The sequence below is a fragment of the Bolinopsis microptera genome, chromosome 2 (genome assembly GCF_026151205.1).
Source record: "Bolinopsis microptera isolate Bmic1 chromosome 2, MBARI_Bmic_1.0, whole genome shotgun sequence".
Lineage (NCBI taxonomy): Eukaryota > Metazoa > Ctenophora > Tentaculata > Lobata > Bolinopsidae > Bolinopsis > Bolinopsis microptera.
The window spans coordinates 820,900-843,389 of NC_087073.1; the positions used below are offsets into that span (position 1 = coordinate 820,900).

The following is a 22,490-nucleotide window of genomic DNA, read 5'->3' on the forward strand; positions in this document are numbered from 1 at the left end:
TTGGTCCCAATTATCATTTTTTAAATTTGTTAAGTTGTTTCACGTCTTAATTTTAATGCATCAACCAACTTAAAACCAATACTAGATCAAACAACTCTGTATAACATACTCATTTGTAACCATGTTACGTTATTCAAAGAAATGGGCCTTTTATTGATTATGAACCATATACCAAGATTGTGGTAATGCCTTTATACAAGAATTGCTGCACTAATAACCTGGTTTGAGAGTTAAATACATATCCTAAACTAGCTGTGGTTGCAATAAACTATAAAGATAGATTGATGAAAACAAGATGTTACAAAATGTCCATTTTGGGCCTTTTTATGAAATCAAAAGTGGGCCTTTTTTCATTCCACAGCTAAGCAAATACCTAAATTACATTTTTGTGGAGCAAGAATCTTTAAAATTTAATAATTGGCTGAGCCATTGAAAAGTGTAACCAAATGTTACATTTTTCAACATAACTGGGCCATTTTACAATATTATTCATAGCCGATGACCTGAGACTATTTGTTATCACAATTATAATCATCTCTGAAAGTTTCAAGACCATCGAGTAATTATTAATGGAGTTATTGTAAAAATGAGAAAATCGCCCATTTCGGCAGTGAAACAAAACCACCAACCAGGTTTGAACATGTCCAATGAGGAAATGATTCCACTTGATAAGAGATATTAATTACAGATGTGTAATGAAGATGGACCACCACTGTCACTGGGTGAACAACTGTATCCACGAGGGTAACCACAAGTACTTCATACAGTGCATTGCGCTGGGTGTAATGATATCTCTTGTTACCATTATACACTACTCAATAAACATGAGCTGCTCGAGTTGTAAGGTAGGTTATTATTTATTAATATTAATTAATTAAGTAATTATTTAATTAATTAATTGGGGCTGTTGGCGGGTATACGGACAGCGGGGGTTCTCGCCAAACTCTTGCTGACGTTATGTTTGAATTTTAATGGCGTTTCGGGGGCGTTTCAAAAATTGTTAATTGTTAAAATTAACTCATCACGTTAACAATTGAACGATTGATTTGATTGAAACGAATGTAAGACTTCAAACATTACCAGATAATACCAGACCTTTCCGATAAAGACTACACAGTCTGTCTGTTACTGTACATGTCTACGGGACTGTCTACCTTAATAGCTTTGTTGGTTACATTTTTAACTCTGGATCATTGCACCAACATGTTCCGAGGACAGACTAGTTATGGTAAGTGTAAAGGGGCCGACATGTCATCCCCCCCCCCCCCCCCCCCCCCCCCCCCCCCCCCCGTTGTACCGGGCATGATACTTGATATAACATTAATAGAAGTGTAAAGGTCACATCAAGATTTGTCTTCACTAGAACACCCTACATCACTTGTCTAGATATACTAGCACCCTAAATAAACTTTCAATCAGCTGATAAAACACCCACCCCCTTCAGAACGAGTATACGAGCGGGACCATTACAACAGAGGTTGGAAGAAGAACTTCATGGAGATAATGGGACAGGGTGCGTGTGAGTGGTTCTGTCCTGTTGCTCCGACTAAACTCTCTCCTGAGCAGGAGCCTCTCATCATCACTGTTGTTGAGCCCTCCTCCGCAGCCTGGTTTGTCTATTCCTGTGTTAATTTGCTCATGTTTCCACTGGAAAATGTAAAGTGTTGCTTTGAAATGTGAGCATTATCCACGGACTAGATATTTTATTTTGATAGTCATGATAAAACTTGTATAGTCCCGCAAATTGTTCCATTACTCCTTCCCCTTCAGGTTAGAAACAACAAACAACAGAGCGTACACCCAGTACGAGATAGAGGACGAGACTACGTCCTCCCGCCACAGTCGACAAAGTACCAGTAGTCAGGGGAGAAGCAATGAGCGGTCACGTGACGTCAGTCTGGACGAGTTCGCGGACGACACTCTGAGTCTCCAGCAGGGACAGGTGGGGCAGAGTAACAGTGTAGTTACCATGGTAACAGAGGGGCACAGGGACTCTTCAATGGTCACCAGAGTGCGGACACCTAGTACCATTGAGAGTACAAAGTGAGGGTGAAGTTATTTAGAAAGTTAATTATTGGCTTGTGATCGAAACTGCTCATACGTGAAAGCTAGGTTATTATCAGACTTTAAAGTCAGTTTCTTTCCTCGAAGGTGAAACTGTTCACGTGAAACAACAAAACCACGTTTCAAATGATCTGGAATAATTTTTATTTGTGTTTGCTGAATAGTATAGCACTGCTGATAGTCTGTTTTGTATACAACAAGCATTCCCAAACTTTCTTCGAAAGTGCACTCCTAGCAGCCGTCCAACTGATTTTGTTGACACAGAGAAGCTTGACGATGTCTCTCTTCTCGTTTGATAGGGCAAATTTGAAATTTTTCGAAGAAAATTTCAAAATATTGCAAAATTGTGAAAAATTGAAAATGGGTTTTGACACATTTTTGCAAGAAATAACTAACATATAAGACCTAACAAGCATTCCCAAACCGATTTCATTTGATTTGCTCCTTCATAAAATAGAAAAATTATAATTTCGAATTTGCACACGAGACTTGAAGTTGAAACACCCTGTAGAGCGCGCTGATTTGAGCGGGGTTTGATTTGGTTTGACACACAAGAACGTTTGTCTTATATTGAAAGACAGTGACATTTTCTACTGGTATGTTTGATATATCGAGTTTTATTTGGTTTTAAATGATGTGTTTTTAATAGTGTTATTTTATTAAAGATTAAAGAAATGTGTAAGAATTATCAGATTGTAAGTTTAAAGTGGTTATCAGCTCCTTTAAACTACCTAATATAGATGATATGAGTAATTAATCTGTGATCTATCATCTTGTAAGAAATGATTAACATCATTTCTGTAAAAATATAGTGTACTGATATATTAAACTTTGTTTGACGAGTTTAGTAATTTGTTGACTTCTGTTTGTGGAGTATGGACAGTAATAACGTGCCCGACTGCCCGTAAAAGATTGGTCGATATCTCAGGACTTTTCTTGAACTTTAGTTGACTTTCAGGAAGAATTCAGCCTTTCGTTGCTGGGAAAATTTGATTTTTTTACTGTATAATTATATTTTTGATTGTCTTGTATGATTTTTATTGCAATATTTTCAGAATATACTCGGGTGTTTTATTTCAATATGTGAGTGTTGGAACCACAGCAATGCACATCTGCTACACAAATTAAAGCAAAATATATAACAACGAATATTTAAATAAAAGACGATCATTCAATAATTTTGGATAACTTAAATCAAATACATTCGAGCACTGGTTAGTGATCGACTAAGTTAACAGTCATCGATATTCGATACTCATCGAATTTAAAAAAGTAAAAGCAACTGCTGTCTTAGGGGTCGTTCACATATCACGTGATCAGCCGAGGGGGGAGGGGGGTTTCCAAATGATTACGCTAGTATATTTTGATACAATATTTATGTGTAAAACTGATTACGGAGTCGAGGGGGGCCGGGGGGGGGTAAAAATTGACCAAAAAGTGATTACGTAATATGTGAACGACCCCTTATGAGTTATGACACTTTCAGTGTCTGATATTCATTCTTATGGCCGGAAAAATGGGTTGTATAATGTATAAATACAATGTAGTTGTATAATGTATAAATACAATGTAGTTGGCAGGCTCACCGAATAGTCGTTTAGTGTGTTTGTGGCCTGCTGAGTCGGCCTTGTCAGAACTCTACTGAGCTCTAGTTTCAAGTCACTTCTGATGTTGTGGTATACTGAGCTCTCTCAGTGTCTTCCTCCCTTTACTGATCACCTCTCACACTGAGCTCTCCACATTCTCGGTGCCTCATGATGATCCACTCTCTCAATGTCTTCCTCCCTTTACTGACCACCTCTTACTCACTTCTTCCTGCTGACCCTCATGATGATCCACAGAATGACCCAGGAGAGGAACATGCCCAGAGTAACGGCCCCTAAGAACATGATGAACAGGATCACATCAACACTCAGACAATCCGAGTCCGGACCCGAACAGTCCGTGTTGTTATCTCCAGCCGCTACCCCATTTATTAGCAGAACACACCACCATACTAAGCGTTCGTAGCGACCCCTCCATTCGCTCCTGTACTTGATGTGGCCTCCTCCTTCGTCTTCTCTTTCTTCTCTTCTTTTGGCTTCTTCTCCTCCTTCTTCTTGTCCGCACCCTTTTTCTTGGCAGCGGGGGCGCCTATCTGAGAGCATTTGATAATGAACTGCAGGACGACGTATGAAACTACCAGCCCCCCAATAAACGCAGCTGCAACTACTAGGAAGTAGGCCTGGTTGTCCGGACAGTCTATAAGGTTCTCGTCTTTTTGTCTGTTCGGGTCAGTGTAGCTGATGTTATTACACTCTTTCCCCTTCTCTTTTTCTTCTTCTGATCTTACAGCAGTGAGGCACCAACCTAGAATAGTATTCGTTAAACTTAATGTTTGGAGTACTTCTACAGTGGTGTTACAGTGTGTGTAATAGTGTACTGTTAAAGTGTTTTAGTGCGTGACACGTGTGTTTTATTGCGTGACACGTGTGTTTTAGTGCGTGGTTAGTGGTTACTTGCAGTTCTTTAGCTAGGCCACACCCCACTGCAGTGCACCCCATCACCTGAGGTATCAGACTTGGTAAGTCAGTACAGGGAGTACTTAGTGACCGGGACAATGTAGCATAAGGAGTGATTTAACACGCTCACACAGGCTGACTTTCAGCTCCACCGCCATCTGCTTAGATGATGGTAGAAGTTATTTTCAGCTTCAGAATAAGCGGTGTCCCGCCTAGTTATTGCTTAAACTAGCTCTTTCCTAGTTTCCACCGGAAGCGCCATATAGAGAATTTCCTTTGATAGCTGTCACGTGACAGTCACGAGATATCGAATGAGCGCGTTTACTGGTTGGATATATAGCGCGTGATATTGAGCTATTATGCAGAGCCGATTACGCACCATATAGGGCGTAATTACTAGCTGCATCTAGCACGTGATATTTGCACAGCTAATTACACAGCCATATAAGGCGTAATTAAGAGCTCGGAGTTGCAGGGGAGTTGTAATAGCGTGAAATTGGGTGGTAACTCGTTGATTAGGGGTACATACAAGTAAATGTTTCGTGAACTATCTTGGTATAAAGGCAACTTTGGATTTAGAACAGTGTGTGAGGGCGCGTACAGATGGAAGTGCACTGATTTGTTGTTCAAATGGTAGAATAAAGATTTGTCCGAACCGGCTGAAATCGTTGTTACGTTGAAAACTGTCTCGATTACCTTGTTACCTAGCTAGTAACTTGGTATGAAGAGAGAGTGCAAACCAGACGAAAGTAAGACGAAGTCTCGGGGATCGGGGATGCAGCCTACAATGGGCATGAATATATAGAGGGCCCTAGGTTGCTCCCCAGATCGGCAGTCCAATAACACATTTTCTGAAAATTTCTAATTTTCAACTTTTCATCAGTCCTACGCCACTGGGGAATGATAGAAAGATGCGAGCATGCTGAATCATCTATTTCGACTACATTGAAAATAAAACCCCTACTAAATAGTGGGTATAATTTTTTAGTTCACATAGGCAAATCTTTATAATATACAGATATTTTTATTTAAATTGGTTTTTAATAGAGTAACATGTGATGAATATTTAAGCGTTTTGTTGTTTTTAAGTTGTCTTTAAAGTGATTTGATTATTATTGCCCCGATGAAATGACTTTCGTTTTATTTTTGATCAGTTTGCTTTTAAAGTGATTTATATGATTCGCCCTCCACCCTTTTAAGAAAGTACCGCCCTCGTGTCCGGTTCCCATGAGAATATATAGAAAGAAATTCTTCCTTGGATTCCACATTGATCAGGTCCTGGAACTGATCATCATTTCTCGCTCATTCTCCAATGAAGACAGCAGGTTCCAATTTAGGCTCATGTTTCCACTGGAAAATGTAAACTGTTGCTTTGAAATGTAAGCATCATCCGCGGACTAGATATTTTATTTTGATAGTCATGAAACTTGTACAGTCCCGCAAATTGTTTCATTACTCCTTCCCCTTCAGGTTAGAAACAACAAACAACAGAGCGTACACCCAGTACGAGATAGAGGACGAGACAACGTCCTCCCGTCACAGTCGACAAAGTACCAGTAGTCAGGAGAGAAGCAATGAGCGGTCACGTGACGTCAGTCTGGACGAGTTCGCGGACGACACTCTGAGTCTTCAACAGGGACAGGTGGGGCAGAGTAACAGTGTAGTTACCATGGTAACAGAGGGGCACAGGGACTCTTCAATGGTCACCAGAGTGCGGACACCTAGTACCATTGAGAGTACAAAGTGAGGGTGAAGTTATTTAGAAAGTTAATTATTGGCTTGTGATCGAAACTGCTCATACGTGAAAGCTAGGTTATTATCAGACTTTAAAGGTGAAACTCACTGAAACTGTTCACGTGAAACAACAAAACCACTTTTCAAATGATCTGGAATAATTTTTATTTGTGTTTGCTGAATAGTATAGCACTGCTGATAGTCTGTTTTGTATGTTTTGTTTTGAAACCCCACGGTGGAGGTTGGCGTGTGCCGCAATTTATTGATCAATGGTTATTACATAAATGAAATTATAGAAGTCACACTAAAATATAATAATGTAAAATAAATATATTAAAATAAATGCCCTACTAAAAGTACTATATAACTAACGGTCTGCAAAACTGGTTGAAGTCGCAATTTGTAAACATGCTAATTACTATTTAATAGTAATAGATAAAAAGTTTTGCGCGGCAGATGTAAATTCGGCATTGCATAATGGCAGTGAAATTAAAATGATATGTTGTTGATAACAGATCATTTGACGCGAGTGATCTTTCTTTACGCGTTGTCGCTTACTAACTCGGTGCTGTAGTCTATTTGCGAGCGCCCTTCTCTTTGAGACTTTCTTAGCCCAGGTATACTATAAAGTAAGAAATTTGGCCAATTTTCATCGTCTCCTGAGCTTTGCAGCTTGAGGAGTTCGCGCTTAGCTGAATTTTTAAAGATTTCAATTGAAAAGGTAGAACTTGGAATAGTTATATCCTTACTTTGTTTTGTAATAGAGAGCATGGGTCCTTTGAAGAAAAGAGTATTTCTAAATGTTGGGCCGTTGTAAGTTGTGAACCAAGAAAGGTTATGTTCGAATGTGGAATTATAGGTGGGAATATCGTGAGGGAAAAGTTCTTTGATGGATTTAGGGAGAAGGCTTGGCATGTTCCTTACTTTGTGTAGTAGAATAAGAGCGTTTTTTACAATGACGCTATGGACTGTTAGGATATTATGCAATCTAAACGCACTTTTTGTGTGCTCCGGGGGATTGCCGTCTTTATATCTATAATTTACATATCCTGACATAACAGCTCTAATTCCCTGCTTTTGCTTGGTGAACAGAGATTCAATGTGACATTTTGAGGCAAATCCCCACACTAAAGAACAGAAGTTTAGATGGGATTGGATAAGGCTTTGGAAAATGTTTAGGCGGGCTTTGATAGGTAGAAGGTGCTTTAGCTTATACATAACTCCGAGGTAGCGACCCATCTTTATTCTAACGGCCGTAATGTGTTTTTGCCAAGTGAGCTTTTCGTCTAGGATCACTCCTAAAAATCTTGCTTCAGTCTTACGTTCGATTACAGTGTTGTCAATGGACAAATTAAAGCCGCTGAAGTCGATTCTTTTTCTAGTGAAAATCATGTAACACGTCTTTTTTACATTTAAAGATAGCCCATTAACACCTACCCAATCTACAAGACGTGAAATTAGCTGATTAGCTTTTAATTGTATTTCTTCTAGGGTGGTTCCACTAATTAATATGTTTGCGTCGTCGGCATAAAGGATGAACTTTGCAAAATCACTAATTCCAGGTAGGTCGTTTATATAAATTACAAATAAGAGAGGTCCTAAAATGCTACCCTGAGGTACGCCGTAAACTATGGGCATGCTAGAAGAGCAAGTTCCGTTTAAAGTTACGTATTGAGATCGATTACAAAGGTAAGATCTAAACCATTCGTGCGCGACTCCCCTGATCCCATAATGGTCAAGCTTCTTAAGCAAGGTCTCATGATCAAGCACGTCAAAGGCTTTACTGTAATCGAGCAGGAGCAGTAGGGAAATTTGTTTCTTATTCAGAGAGTGTAGTATGGAATTTTGGGCATTGAGCAGTGCATGTTCGCACGATCTTCCTGGCCGAAATCCGTATTGATTTTCGAAAAGAGAATCGTTCTTATCTAAAAATTCTAAAACACGAGCATGCATAAGTTTCTCATAAATTTTCGAGAATGATCCCAAAAGAGAGATCGGCCTATAATTAGCTACTTCCAATTTTGAACCACCTTTGTGGATAGGAACGACTTTCGCAGTTTTTAGAGCATTTGGGAAGGTACCACTGGAGAACGAACAGTTAATGACATTAGCTAGTGCCCTGGTAAAGTTTTCGCAGCTGTTTGCAATTTTCAATGGCTCAATTTTACAATCGAGTGTGGACTTGTTCTTAAGCCCTGATATTATCTTTTGGACTTCACCGTGTGATGTAGGCTTAAGAAACATCGAGTTACTACACGAAGCCTTAAGAAAATGCTTGAAACCACCTGGGTCAAAGGTTCGACGGGCAGCGATTTGCCTCTTGATACTGGCTGCAATACCGGAGAAGTAGCCGTTAAATTTCTCAGCGACTGCCAGATCGGAGCTTATAATCGTGCCATCGTCGTCCTTCAGACGGGTGTGTCCGAACTTTTTTCTGTTACGGTTCAGGAGGCCATTGATAATTTTCCATTGACTTTTAGAGCAGTTTTGGTGTTTGTCAAACATTTTTTTATAGTACTTTTCTTTGGCTAGATTCACATGTTTGTGACAAAACTTTTTCATTTTATCATACGCGTCGCAGTTTTTTTGTGATGGATTTATAGTTTTTTCAAAAAAAAGTAACTTCTTGCGGTTGCATGCCGCCTCAAGCCAGGGTAAGATCCAAGGCTTTGGGTCAGCTCTTTCGAATTTTCTTCTCGAACTGTCGCGCTTCAGGGGGTATGCAGTATTGTAGTGTTTCATGTACGTTTGATAGATGGAATTGTATTGTTCATCAGCGCACGTTGAGGAGGTAGCATCATCCCAGGTCTCACTTACAATAAGCTCTTTGAATTTAGCATGATTAGCTTCGTTAAATACACGGGCCTCTAATTTCAAGCTAGTGTTGTTGTTCTTTACACGTTGACTACGGAATCGCTCGTTCAAACTAGGTGTGGCTCCTAAACTAATGGTCGTGCTAACCGCGAGATGATCTGACATATCCAACGTCACGACATTACAACTAATAACGTTTGTCACGTGATTAGTATACACGTGATCAATAAGCGTTGCACTGTGGTCAGTTACCCTGGTAGGCTTGGAGACAGTCTGGGCAAACCCATATTTTTCTAGTAAGCTTATAAGATCCTGGCTGTAAGCGTCGGTATCGTATTTTATAAGATCAATATTTGCATCACCCAGGAAGACTATCTGCTTTCTGGAGTGTCTATCAAGACCCCTGAGCACGTTTTCAAACTTTTCAAGGAATTTTTTAGGGCTTGTGGATGGCGAGCGGTAGAAATTTACGATGATTTTTGTCTTATTTCCGTTTTTAAAATTGTTGATTTTAAGCAATTGAAATTCTCCGCAAGTAACTTCTTCTGGACTCAGATTGAGTTCGAGTTCCTGTATTTTATCGTAATCACAAACGCGTTTGTTAACATAGAGCGCAAGACCACCTCCTTTTCCAGATTTACGTGCAGGTTCTTTGATAAAGGGCTCGTAAAACTGTTCGATTTCAATGTCGTTCAGACCATTAGGAATATTAGAAATTTTACAGTTGGTTTCATTGAGGCAGATGAGGTCAAATTTGGAGAATGTTTCTATTTCTTCACTAAAATTTGAGATATTCTTCACGAGTGATCTAACGTTTAATGAAAGTATCTTAAATTCGCGATTGCTAGGGGTCTTGATATTATCAGGGTGTTGGTACTTACAGCTAACCAATATCTCCGATATACAATTGTTGAGATCGATTTCGCTGGAATCTATTTCATCAGTAAGTTCGCCTATTTGATTCAGTACGTGAGAACGAATATAGGGGTTAAAAGTGGGGGTTATTGTATTGTAATTATCATTAAGTTCGTAGGAAGTTACTCTATAGCCAGGTATTAGGTTTAGACAGCATGTAATACAACCAAGATAATCTTTGAGGCATTTTTTATGAACTGGTTTGTCACATACAGGACAAATGAAAACATTTCTAGGAGCATAAGACCACCCGAAGCAACTTGAGCATTGTGATTTGAAACTAGGTTCAACCATTGTTCAAGATGTGTAAATACCAGATATCTGTGAATAATTAAGTAAGATATTAAATAGATAAGAGTGTATAGTATGGTGTATAGAATAGCTTGTACAGTCTAAGAATATGTATAAAAAGCTAATGTGTGTGCGTGTGAATGAATGAGGAATAAACTGTGTGCTGAGAAAGCGTAAAGATGAAAAAGAAAACTTGTTAGACCTACCTATCAAGAACTATACAGCTCTGTGTGTAGATAGAATCGTAACGTAGTCTACAATATTACAATATTACGATAGCGGTACTGATTTCAGAACTATTCTAAAGTGTTTAAAAAACTCGGGCTAGAATTCTAGTAACTTACGATAAGCTGATAAGAGCACGGGCATGACTATATATTTTCATGCGAGGGTTTTCATTATAACCATAAGATGTAAGCTATAATCCCTTAAAGATTTTGTAAAAATTTTGTGAAAATTTTGGCGCGGCAAGTATAAGTAGTAGGCTGGGGTACGGCTTTGTGAGTATACAACAAGCATTCCCAAACTTTCTTCGAAAGTGCACTCCTAGCAGCCGTCCAACTGATATTGTTAACACAGAGAAGCTTGACGATGTCTCTCTTCTCGTTTGATAGGGCAAATTTGAAATTTTTCGAAGAAAATTTCAAAATATTGCAAAATTGTGAAAAATTGAAAATGGGCTTTGACACATTTTTGCAAGAAATAACTAACATATAAGACCTAACAAGCATTCTCAAAACCGATTTCATTTGATTTGCTCCTTCATAAAATAGAAAAATTATAATTTCAAATTTGCACACGAGACTCGAAGTTGAAACACCCTGTAGAGCGCGCTGATTTGAGCGGGGTTTGATTTGGTTTGACACACAAGAACGTTTGTCTTATATTGAAAGACAGTGACATTTTCTACTGGTATGTTTGATATATCGAGTTTTATTTGGTTTTAAATGATGTGTTTTTAAGAGTGTTATTTTATTAAAGATTAAAGAAATGTGTAAGAATTATCAGATTGTAAGTTTTAATCAGCTCCTTTAAACTGTAGATGATATGAGTAATTAATCTGTTATCTTTCATCTTGTAAGAAATGATTAACATCATTTCTGTAAAAATATAGTGTACTGATATATTAAACTTTGTTTGACGAGTTTAGTAATTTTTTGACTTCTGTTTGTGGAGTATGGACAGTAATAACGTGCCCGTAAAAGATTGGTCGATATCTCAGGACTTTTACTTGAACTTTTGTTGACTTTCAGGAAGAATTCAGTCTTTCGTTGCTGGGAAAATTTGATTTTTTTACTGTAGAATTATATTTTTGATTGTCTTGTATGATTTTTATTGCAATATTTTCAGAATATACTCGGGTGTTTTATTTCAATATATAAGTGTTGGAACTTCTTTAAAAAAATTCTATCTCCACAGCAATTCACATCTGCTACACAAATTAAAGCAAAATATATAACAACGAATATTTAAATAAAAGACGATCATTCAATAATTTTGGATAACTTAAATCAAATACATTCGAGCACTGGTTAGTGATCGACTAAGTTAACAGTCATCGATATTCGATACTCATGGAATTTAAAAAAGTAAAAGCAACTGCTGTCTTTGGGGTCGTTCGCATATATCACGTGATCAGCCGAGGGGGGAGGGGGGTTTCCAAATGATTACGCTAGTATATTTTGATACAATATTTATGTGTAAAACTGATTACGGAGTCGAGGGGGGCCGGGGGGGGTAAAAAATTGACCAAAAAGTGATTACGTAATATGTGAACGACCCCTTATCAGTTATGTCACTATTAGTGCCTGATATTCATTCTTATGGCCGGAAAAATGGGTTGTATAATGTATACATACAATGTAATTGTATAATGTATAAATACAATGTAGTTGGCAGGCTCACCGAATAGTCGTTTAGTGTGTTTGTGGCTTGCTGAGTCGGCCTTGTCAGAACTCTACTGAGCTCTCGTTTCAAGTAACCTCTGATGTTGTGGTATACTTCACTTTCTCGGTGTCTTCCTCCCTTTACTGACTCTTACTCACTTCTTCCTGCTGACCCTCATGATGATCCACAGAATGACCCAGGAGAGGAACATGCCCAGAGTAACTGCCCCTAAGAACATGATGAAGAGGATCACATCAACACTCAGACAATCCGAGTCCGGACCCGAACAGTCCGTGTTGTTATCTCCAGCCGCTACCCCCGGTATTAGCAGAACACACCACCATACTAAGCATTTGTAGCGACCCCTCCATTCGCTCCTGTACTTGAGGTGGCCTCCTCCTTCGTCTTCTCCTTCTTCTCTTCTTTTGGCTTCTTCTCCTCCTTCTTCTTGTCCGCACCCTTTTTCTTGGCAGCGGGGGCGCCTATCTGAGAGCATTTGATAATGAACTGCAGGACGACGTATGAAACTACCAGCCCCCCAATAAACGCAGCTGCAACTACTAGGAAGTAGGCCTGGTTGTCCGGACAGTCTATAAGGTTCTCGTCTTTTTGTCTGTTCGGGTCAGTGTAACTGATGTTATTACACTCTTTCCCCTTCTCTTTTTCTTCTTCTGATCTTACAGCAGTGAGGCACCAACCTAGAATAGTATTTGTTAAACTTAAGGTCTGGAGTATCTACTTCCTTCTACAGTGGTGTTACAGTGTGTGTAATAGTGTACTGTTAAAGTGTTTTAGTGCGTGACACGTGTGTTTTAGTGCGTGACACGTGTGTTTTAGTGCGTGACACGTGTGTTTTAGTGCGTGACACGTGTGTTTTAGTGCGTGACACGTGTGTTTTAGTGCGTGACACGTGTGTTTTAGTGCGTGACACGTGTGTTTTAGTGCGTGACACGTGTGTTTTAGTGCGTGACACGTGTGTTTTAGTGAGTGACACGTGTGTTTTAGTGCGTGACACGTGTGTTTTAGTGCGTGACACGTGTGTTTAAGTGCGTGACACGTGTGTTTTAGTGCGTGACACGTGTGTTTTAGTGCGTGACACGTGTGTTTTAGTGCGTGACACGTGTGTTTTAGTGCGTGACACGTGTGTTTTAGTGCGTGACACGTGTGTTTTAGTGCGTGACACGTGTGTTTTAGTGCGTGACACGTGTGTTTTAGTGCGTGACACGTGTGTTTAAGTGCGTGACACGTTTGTTTTAGTGCGTGACACGTGTGTTTAAGTGCGTGACACGTGTGTTTAAGTGCGTGACACGTGTGTTTTAGTGCGTGACACGTGTGTTTTAGTGCGTGATAAGTTTTATGCTTTTGTATTCACACCCTTTAGTTAGGATACATCGATAAAAATGAAAGTACAGAATAACAAGGTACACTGTCACTAACAGTTAAATCGGTCTGTAGACTCTAAATTAAAAACTATACATAGTAAATTCTAAACTGTAAATTGTAAACTGTAAATTCTACACTGCAATAACTGTAAAATGTACACTTTGAGCTGTACTCTAATCTGTACTGCATATTAACTACATAATATGTAGTTTACAAAGTGAACGTAAGTCGTATATCTCTTAGCCGTCCATAAACTATCATGTTGCTTTCTAACACATCCAACATAATACTAACTTATTAAACGAGTGATTTTCAAAGTAGCCCAATAAAACAAAAGCTACCGAAACTAAACGAAGTGTGAAGCTACAAATGTATAAAGTGAAGGGAAGCAGGGGGTAGTCACGTGATGCCCATATAAGGTAATCAATCTGCGTAACTAATTGAAAATCTCATGATCAGCTTGGCTACTAGGAGAGGCAGACCAACAAGCCAGGATTGCAGTTTTGTTAGTTAGCGGTGGCAGTATTATTAGTAGTATTATTAGTAGTAGTAGTAGTAGCTGGTTTCTATATACTGTAGGGGAAGTGGAGATGAGATTTGTTCAGCTTTTGTTTGGCCGTTTCCTGATCATCATGAGTACTTATTTGTTAGCCTTTTGAGGTTACATCAACATATTATTTGGAAGGACAGGAATCGTATAATTTAGCTGGTACCAGTGGGACTCCTTATACGGTCTAATCTATATATACTCTAATGGCTATGATATAAAAATTCACTAACTTAAGTAAAGGTATTTGAGCACTTAATGGTTTCTGCTGACAGTATTTTTATTGAACTTTAAAGGAAACAGATTTGCTTAATTCAGGTATTTAAGCTGGTTACTCAAACTAGGCTTTCTTAATTCAGCTATTTAAGCTGGTTACTCAAACTAGGCTTTCTTAATTCAGCTATTTAAGCTGGTTACTCAAACTAGGCTTTCTTAATTCAGCTATTTAAGCTGGTTACTCAAACTAGGCTTTCTTAATTCAGCTATTTAAGCTGGTTACTCAAACTAGGCTTTCTTAATTCAGCTATTTAAGCTGGTTACTCAAACTAGGCTTTCTGCAAAGAGGCCAGACATTTTTCAAGCTGGGAATTTATTGCTTTAGCTCCAAGAGTGGACTATAATTATCATAATGAGCAAGATTAATCGCATAAATCGCAAACAAGAGGGATCGCTATAATGTCAGAAGCAGCAAGTGCACTCAGTGCACATTGTGCAGAGTGCATACACCACATGTGCACGGTGTCCGTGGTGTCTGCACATGCTGCTGCTTCTGTTCGTATTCTCGGTGATTTATAGATACACACGGACGGGAAAGTAAACAAGTGAGCAGTGGTGTTACGTTGCCTGTTGGCACTGCAAGTGAGGGGGGTGCTCACAAGGTACAACAAAAGATATGCCGGCCTCAAAAGGGAACCACAAGTAAAAACCTATACTCCTATAAGAACAAATAAAAGGTATACCAACAGAGCATGTGGATCTAACAAGCAAGTAAGAGTTATTAGAGGTACCCGAGTTGTCCGTGTACCACGACAACCGCTCATTATACCGAACTAGAGGCTGTATGTGACTAAGAACTATTGCACAAGTAGGGACCTGCTCGCCACATTACTCTCTCTCTCTCTCTTCATGTCATAACACTATTATATATCTACCTTAGAGGCTGTAATCAGGTAAATCAGGGTACTTGTAGTGGTGTGGTAAGCAGTATAATGAGTACCTCCCCCACTTGTAGCGGTGTGGTAAGCAGTATAATGAGTACCTCCCCCCACTTGTAGCAGTGTGGTAAGCAGTATAATGAGTACCTCCCCCACTTGTAGCGGTGTGGTAAGCAGTATAATGAGTACCTCCCCCCACTTGTAGCAGTGTGGTAAGCAGTATAATGAGAACCTCCCCCACTTGTAGCGGTGTGGTAAGCATTATAATGAGTATCTCCCCCACTTGTAGCGGTGTGGTAAGCAGTATAATGAGTACCTCCCCCACTTGTAGCAGTGTGGTAAGCAGTATAATGAGTACCTCCCCCACTTGTAGCGGTGTGGTAAGCATTATAATGAGTATCTCCCCCACTTGTAGCGGTGTGGTAAGCAGTATAATGAGTACCTCCCCCACTTGTAGTGGTGTGGTAAGCAGTATAATGAGTACCTCCCCCACTTGTAGCGGTGTGGTAAGCAGTATAATGAGTACCTCCCCCACTTGTAGCGGTGTGGTAAGCAGTATAATGAGTACCTCCCCCACTTGTAGCGGTGTGGTAAGCAGTATAATGAGTACCTCCCCCACTTGTAGCGGTGTGGTAAGCAGTATAATGAGTACCTCCCCCACTTGTAGCGGTGTGGTAAGCAGTATAATGAGTACCTCCCCACTTGTAGCGGTGTGGTAAGCAGTATAATGAGTACCTCCCCCACTTGTAGCGGTGTGGTAAGCAGTATAATGAGTACCTCCCCCACTTGTAGCGGTGTGGTAAGCAGTATAATGAGTACCTCCCCCACTTGTAGCGGTGTGGTAAGCAGTATAATGAGTACCTCCCCCACTTGTAGCGGTGTGGTAAGCAGTATAATGAGTACCTCCCCCACTTGTAGCGGTGTGGTAAGCAGTATAATGAGTACCTCCCCCACTTGTAGCGGTGTGGTAAGCAGTATAATGAGTACCTCCCCCACTTGTAGCGGTGTGGTAAGCAGTATAATGAGTACCTCCCCCACTTGTAGCGGTGTGGTAAGCAGTATAATGAGTACCTCCCCCACTTGTAGCGGTGTGGTAAGCAGTATAATGAGTACCTCCCCCACTTGTAGCGGTGTGGTAAGCAGTATAATGAGTACCTCCCCCACTTGTAGCGGTGTGGTAAGCAGTATAATGAGTACCTCCCCCACTTGTAGCGGTGTGGTAAGCAGTATAATGAGTACCTCCCCCACTTGTAGCGGTGTGGTAAGCAGTATAATGAGTACCTCCCCCACTTGTAGCGGTGTGGTAAGCAGTATAATGAGTACCTCCCCCACTTGTAGCGGTGTGGTAAGCAGTATAATGAGTACCTCCCCCACTTGTAGCGGTGTGGTAAGCAGTATAATGAGTACCTCCCCCACTTGTAGCGGTGTGGTAAGCAGTATAATGAGTACCTCCCCCACTTGTAGCGGTGTGGTAAGCAGTATAATGAGTACCTCCCCCACTTGTAGCGGTGTGGTAAGCAGTATAATGAGTACCTCCCCCACTTGTAGCGGTGTGGTAAGCAGTATAATGAGTACCTCCCCCACTTGTAGCGGTGTGGTAAGCAGTATAATGAGTACCTCCCCCACTTGTAGCGGTGTGGTAAGCAGTATAATGAGTACCTCCCCCACTTGTAGCGGTGTGGTAAGCAGTATAATGAGTACCTCCCCCACTTGTAGCGGTGTGGTAAGCAGTATAATGAGTACCTCCCCCACTTGTAGCGGTGTGGTAAGCAGTATAATGAGTACCTCCCCCACTTGTAGCGGTGTGGTAAGCAGTATAATGAGTACCTCCCCCACTTGTAGCGGTGTGGTAAGCAGTATAATGAGTACCTCCCCCACTTGTAGCGGTGTGGTAAGCAGTATAATGAGTACCTCCCCCACTTGTAGCGGTGTGGTAAGCAGTATAATGAGTACCTCCCCCACTTGTAGCGGTGTGGTAAGCAGTATAATGAGTACCTCCCCCACTTGTAGCGGTGTGGTAAGCAGTATAATGAGTACCTCCCCCACTTGTAGCGGTGTGGTAAGCAGTATAATGAGTACCTCCCCCACTTGTAGCGGTGTGGTAAGCAGTATAATGAGTACCTCCCCCACTTGTAGCGGTGTGGTAAGCAGTATAATGAGTACCTCCCCCACTTGTAGCGGTGTGGTAAGCAGTATAATGAGTACCTCCCCCACTTGTAGCGGTGTGGTAAGCAGTATAATGAGTACCTCCCCCACTTGTAGCGGTGTGGTAAGCAGTATAATGAGTACCTCCCCCACTTGTAGCGGTGTGGTAAGCAGTATAATGAGTACCTCCCCCACTTGTAGCGGTGTGGTAAGCAGTATAATGAGTACCTCCCCCACTTGTAGCGGTGTGGTAAGCAGTATAATGAGTACCTCCCCCACTTGTAGCGGTGTGGTAAGCAGTATAATGAGTACCTCCCCCACTTGTAGCGGTGTGGTAAGCAGTATAATGAGTACCTCCCCCACTTGTAGCGGTGTGGTAAGCAGTATAATGAGTACCTCCCCCACTTGTAGCGGTGTGGTAAGCAGTATAATGAGTACCTCCCCCACTTGTAGCGGTGTGGTAAGCAGTATAATGAGTACCTCCCCCACTTGTAGCGGTGTGGTAAGCAGTATAATGAGTACCTCCCCCACTTGTAGCGGTGTGGTAAGCAGTATAATGAGTACCTCCCCCACTTGTAGCGGTGTGGTAAGCAGTATAATGAGTACCTCCCCCACTTGTAGCGGTGTGGTAAGCAGTATAATGAGTACCTCCCCCACTTGTAGCGGTGTGGTAAGCAGTATAATGAGTACCTCCCCCACTTGTAGCGGTGTGGTAAGCAGTATAATGAGTACCTCCCCCACTTGTAGCGGTGTGGTAAGCAGTATAATGAGTACCTCCCCCACTTGTAGCGGTGTGGTAAGCAGTATAATGAGTACCTCCCCCACTTGTAGCGGTGTGGTAAGCAGTATAATGAGTACCTCCCCCACTTGTAGCGGTGTGGTAAGCAGTATAATGAGTACCTCCCCCACTTGTAGCGGTGTGGTAAGAGTATAATGAGTACCTCCCCCACTTGTAGTGGTGTGGTAAGCAGTATAATGAGTACCTCCCCCACTTGTAGCGGTGTGGTAAGCAGTATAATGAGTACCTCCCCCACTTGTAGCGGTGTGGTAAGGAGTATAATGAGTACCTCCCCCACTTGTAGTGGTGTGGTAAGCAGTATAATGAGTACCTCCCCCACTTGTAGCGGTGTGGTAAGGAGTATAATGAGTACCTCCCCCACTTGTAGCGGTGTGGTAAGCAGTATAATGAGTACCTCCCCCACTTGTAGCGGTGTGGTAAGCAGTATAATGAGAACCTCCCCCACTTGTAGCGGTGTGGTAAGCAGTATAATGAGTACCTCCCCCACTTGTAGCGGTGTGGTAAGCAGTATAATGAGTACCTCCCCCACTTGTAGCGGTGTGGTAAGCAGTATAATGAGAACCTCCCCCACTTGTAGTGGTGTGGTAAGCAGTATAATGAGTACCTCCCCCACTTGTAGCGGTGTGGTAAGCAGTATAATGAGTACCTCCCCCACTTGTAGCGGTGTGGTAAGCAGTATAATGTGTACCTCCCCTATCGTTACACACAGCTTCTATACTGTATAACTGTATATATATATTATATATTATGTATATATAACTACAACTGTACCGGTTAATGGTTTAAATTATAGGTCAACCTAGCAATTCTAGTAGTGTAACTATGGTAACTAGCAATGCTTGCGGAGTGCTTGCTTCCTCTTGCCAGTCTGTAATTCTAAAGGATATGTTTTATTTGTTGATAAGAAAAGAATCCTAACGACAGAAGAGAAACGCTGGAAGGCTACTCAGGCAGATAATGTAATCTAACGTGGTGTGATGACGTCACGTGGTGTAATGACGTCACGTGTTGTGATGACGTCACGTGGTGTGATGAATCCTAACGACAGAAGAGAAACGCTGGGAGGCTACTCAGGCAGATAATGTAATGCTGGTTCTAATTATCCCTCGTTTGGTCATGTGTCAATGTGGAGGAATCTTTTGAACATTCTAACCGCGAGTACTATCGTGACGGCGTGACTGTGCTAACTAAAGGAATAAATGATGGACTAAAGAAGCTTAGAATGGTTTTTAGTTTCGTTCACTGAGACTTATATTTTGTCACAAAGCAGTGAACTCAAGCATATAAATGCAACAAAACTTCTACACTCAAGTAAAAAAGCAACCACACTGCACTGCTAGGAGATTGGTGGTGCGGATAAATTTACCATATTCGTGGTAATGAATGCCATATTTACGGTAATTGAAGCCAAATAAAGGAAACAGCGGAACCGATAAATTCAAATTAACGTCGATTACTCCAGTAATGGAGCAGGAATGTGCGTGATTGACCTCGAATAAGTGCTACAAGTATAACGAATCTAACATGAGGCTAGGAGAATAAGTTCCACAAGTATAACGAATCTAACATGAGGCTAGGAGAATAAGTTCCACAAGTATAACGAATCTAACATGAGGCTAGGAGAATAAGTTCCACAAGTATAACGAATCTAACATGAGGCTAGGAGAATAAGTGCTACAAGTATAACGAATCTAACATGAGGCTAGGAGAATAAGTGCTACAAGTATAACGAATCTAACATGAGGCTAGGAGAATAAGTGCTACAAGTATAACGAATCTAACATGAGGCTAGGAGAATAAGTGCTACAAGTATAACGAATCTAACATGAGGCTAGGAGAATAAGTGCTACAAGTATAACGAATCTAACATGAGCCTAGGAGAATAAGTGCTACAAGTATAACGAATCTAACATGAGCCTAGGAGAATAAGTGCTACAAGTATAACGAATCTAACATGAGCCTAGGAGAATAAGTGTTACAAGTATAACGAATCTAACATGAGGCTAGGAGAATAAGTGCTACAAGTATAACGAATCTAACATGAGCCTAGGAGAATAAGTGCTACAAGTATAACGAATCTAACATGAGCCTAGGAGAATAAGTGTTACAAGTATAACGAATCTAACATGAGGCTAGGAGAATAAGTGCTACAAGTATAACGAATCTAACATGAGCCTAGGAGAATAAGTGCTACAAGTATAACGAATCTAACATGAGGCTAGGAGAATAAGTGCTACAAGTATAACGAATCTAACATGAGGCTAGGAGAATAAGTGCTACAAGTATAACGAATCTAACATGAGGCTAGGAGAATAAGTGCTACAAGTATAACGAATCTAACATGAGGCTAGGAGAATAAGTGCTACAAGTATAACGAATCTAACATGAGGCTAGGAGAATAAGTGCTACAAGTATAACGAATCTAACATGAGCCTAGGAGAATAAGTGCTACAAGTATAACGAATCTAACATGAGCCTAGGAGAATAAGTTCCACAAGTATAACGAATCTAACATGAGGCTAGGAGAATAAGTGCTACAAGTATAACGAATCTAACATGAGGCTAGGAGAATAAGTGCTACAAGTATAACGAATCTAACATGAGGCTAGGAGAATAAGTGCTACAAGTATAACGAATCTAACATGAGGCTAGGAGAATAAGTGCTACAAGTATAACGAATCTAACATGAGGCTAGGAGAATAAGTGTTACAAGTATAACGAATCTAACATGAGGCTAGGAGAATAAGTGCTACAAGTATAACGAATCTAACATGAGCCTAGGAGAATAAGTGCTACAAGTATAACGAATCTAACATGAGCCTAGGAGAAAGCACAGCGTGATCGTTACTACATGTAATTATATAATATAAATAATATATATATATAATATAAAGGTAATGAGGGAGAAAGTGCGGCAATTTGACTTGCTAACAATCCAACAATATACAATGAGAATCTAATACATGCAATTACATTTGCAATTGTGTGTCCGGGTGTATTGTGTATAGCCGATTAAGTAATTATGTCCGGATATTGATAAGAAATGTATCTCCGGATTTGTTTAATTGGCTCCGTAAAATATGTGAATAAATTACATTAATTAATCCCCTAATTAAACACTACATCAATACAATACAATGTATAACTATATGTTACTTAAATATCATGCTAATATGCAAACCAGTTAAACATAATTGTATACAAATTACAGCGATACTTACAGGCGATAATTACAGCGATACTTACAGGCAATGGTGAGAGTCTGGCAAATCCATCTTACTCCCACTTCCATCTTGTGGTGATGATATCTGGACAGGAGGGGGTAACCAGGTAACCAGGGAACCAGGGGTAACACGAGAAACAAGGTGTGGTGAGATGATCTCTAGAAGAACTATAACTATATAAGTATACACCAAGGAAATGGGGTTTATCGGGTAGAAAACAAAGTTGTAATATCAGCGGGCACCAAGAATAGTCTCCAAGTGCTTCCTCATAGCATTTCTTCCTGAACTTTAAAAGTTTTAAAATATTTGATTGAGAATCCACATAATATCATTATCACAAGACTTCACACCGAGAATTTGAATTGTTCTAACTTATCATTCTGTTCTAACTTGTCACGTTGTTCTAACTTGTCACTTTGTTCTAACTTGTCACTTTGTTCTAACTTGTCATTTTGTTCTAACTTGTCACTTTGTTCTAACTTGTCACTTTGTTCTAACTTGTCACTTTGTTCTAACTTGTCACTTTGTTCTAACTTGTCACTTTGTTCTAACTTGTCACTTTGTTCTAACTTGTCACTTTGTTCTAACTTGTCACGTTGTTCTAACTTGTCACTTTGTTCTAACTTGTCACTTTGTTCTAACTCATACTGCATTACCTTGACATACTATTTTACCATGTCAAGTTATTCTAATTTTCCACGCGTGCAGTTTTTTAAATTGACCGATAAAATATACAAAGCGTGTTTGCTAAATGCTTTTACTGCTTAAAACTGGCAACAACAACTCGAAAATACGAAGTATCATTTGACGAACAGAGCAAGAAAACAAACAAATGTACATGGCTCATCGTAACTTGTGAATACAAATGTATCACTATAAAGGAATGAGCACGTTAAATTGAATCAAGCAATATTTAATGATTTCGCAAGGAACAATTCAGCGCCCCACTCGCCGGTGGCTGCTGGTGTAAACTGATGATTTAACACTCCGTCCGAAGAATTAGCTCCGTCTGGAGAAGCTTCAGGTTCAGAG

The 22,490-nt window shown here is 40.4% G+C and overlaps 2 protein-coding genes and 1 long non-coding RNA gene across 3 annotated transcripts; 1 reads left to right on the forward strand and 2 right to left on the reverse strand.

Annotated features, from left to right (window-relative positions):
- The first annotated feature begins 695 nt into the window (after positions 1-695).
- LOC134812036 (zinc finger DHHC domain-containing protein 4-like) lies at positions 696-2,518 on the forward strand. Its single transcript, XM_063819223.1, has 4 exons — positions 696-845; positions 1,084-1,228; positions 1,445-1,610; positions 1,771-2,518. Exons 1-4 carry the CDS (start codon positions 696-698, stop codon positions 2,045-2,047), a joined length of 738 nt encoding a protein of 245 aa, XP_063675293.1. The 3' UTR covers positions 2,048-2,518.
- Positions 2,519-3,203: 685 nt separating this feature from the next.
- LOC134811367 (uncharacterized) lies at positions 3,204-4,026 on the reverse strand. Its single transcript, XR_010159796.1, has 2 exons — positions 3,784-4,026; positions 3,204-3,752 (listed from the first exon to the last, which is right to left on the reverse strand). It is a non-coding gene; the product is annotated as an uncharacterized LOC134811367 (long non-coding RNA).
- Positions 4,027-11,775: 7,749 nt separating this feature from the next.
- Positions 11,776-21,746, reverse strand: LOC134811126 (uncharacterized). The gene is made up of 2 exons (XM_063817865.1): positions 21,481-21,746; positions 11,776-12,904 (listed from the first exon to the last, which is right to left on the reverse strand). Exons 1-2 carry the CDS (start codon positions 21,524-21,526, stop codon positions 12,552-12,554), a joined length of 399 nt encoding a protein of 132 aa, XP_063673935.1. The 5' UTR covers positions 21,527-21,746; the 3' UTR covers positions 11,776-12,551.
- Positions 21,747-22,490: the final 744 nt, after the last annotated feature.

Excerpts from the sequence above, each read along its gene's own strand:
- LOC134812036 (XM_063819223.1), top strand. The coding sequence starts at position 696 with ATGAAGATGGACCACCACTGTCACTGGGTGAACAACTGTATCCACGAG. Across the intron at positions 846-1,083 it reads TGAGCTGCTCGAGTTGTAAG|ATAATACCAGACCTTTCCGA; the intron begins GTAGGTTATTAT and ends AAACATTACCAG. Across the intron at positions 1,229-1,444 it reads CCGAGGACAGACTAGTTATG|AACGAGTATACGAGCGGGAC; the intron begins GTAAGTGTAAAG and ends CACCCCCTTCAG.
- LOC134811126 (XM_063817865.1), bottom strand. The coding sequence starts at position 21,526 with ATGGAAGTGGGAGTAAGATGGATTTGCCAGACTCTCACCATTGCCT. Across the intron at positions 12,905-21,480 it reads CCAGACTCTCACCATTGCCT|GTTGGTGCCTCACTGCTGTA; the intron begins GTAAGTATCGCT and ends ATACTATTCTAG.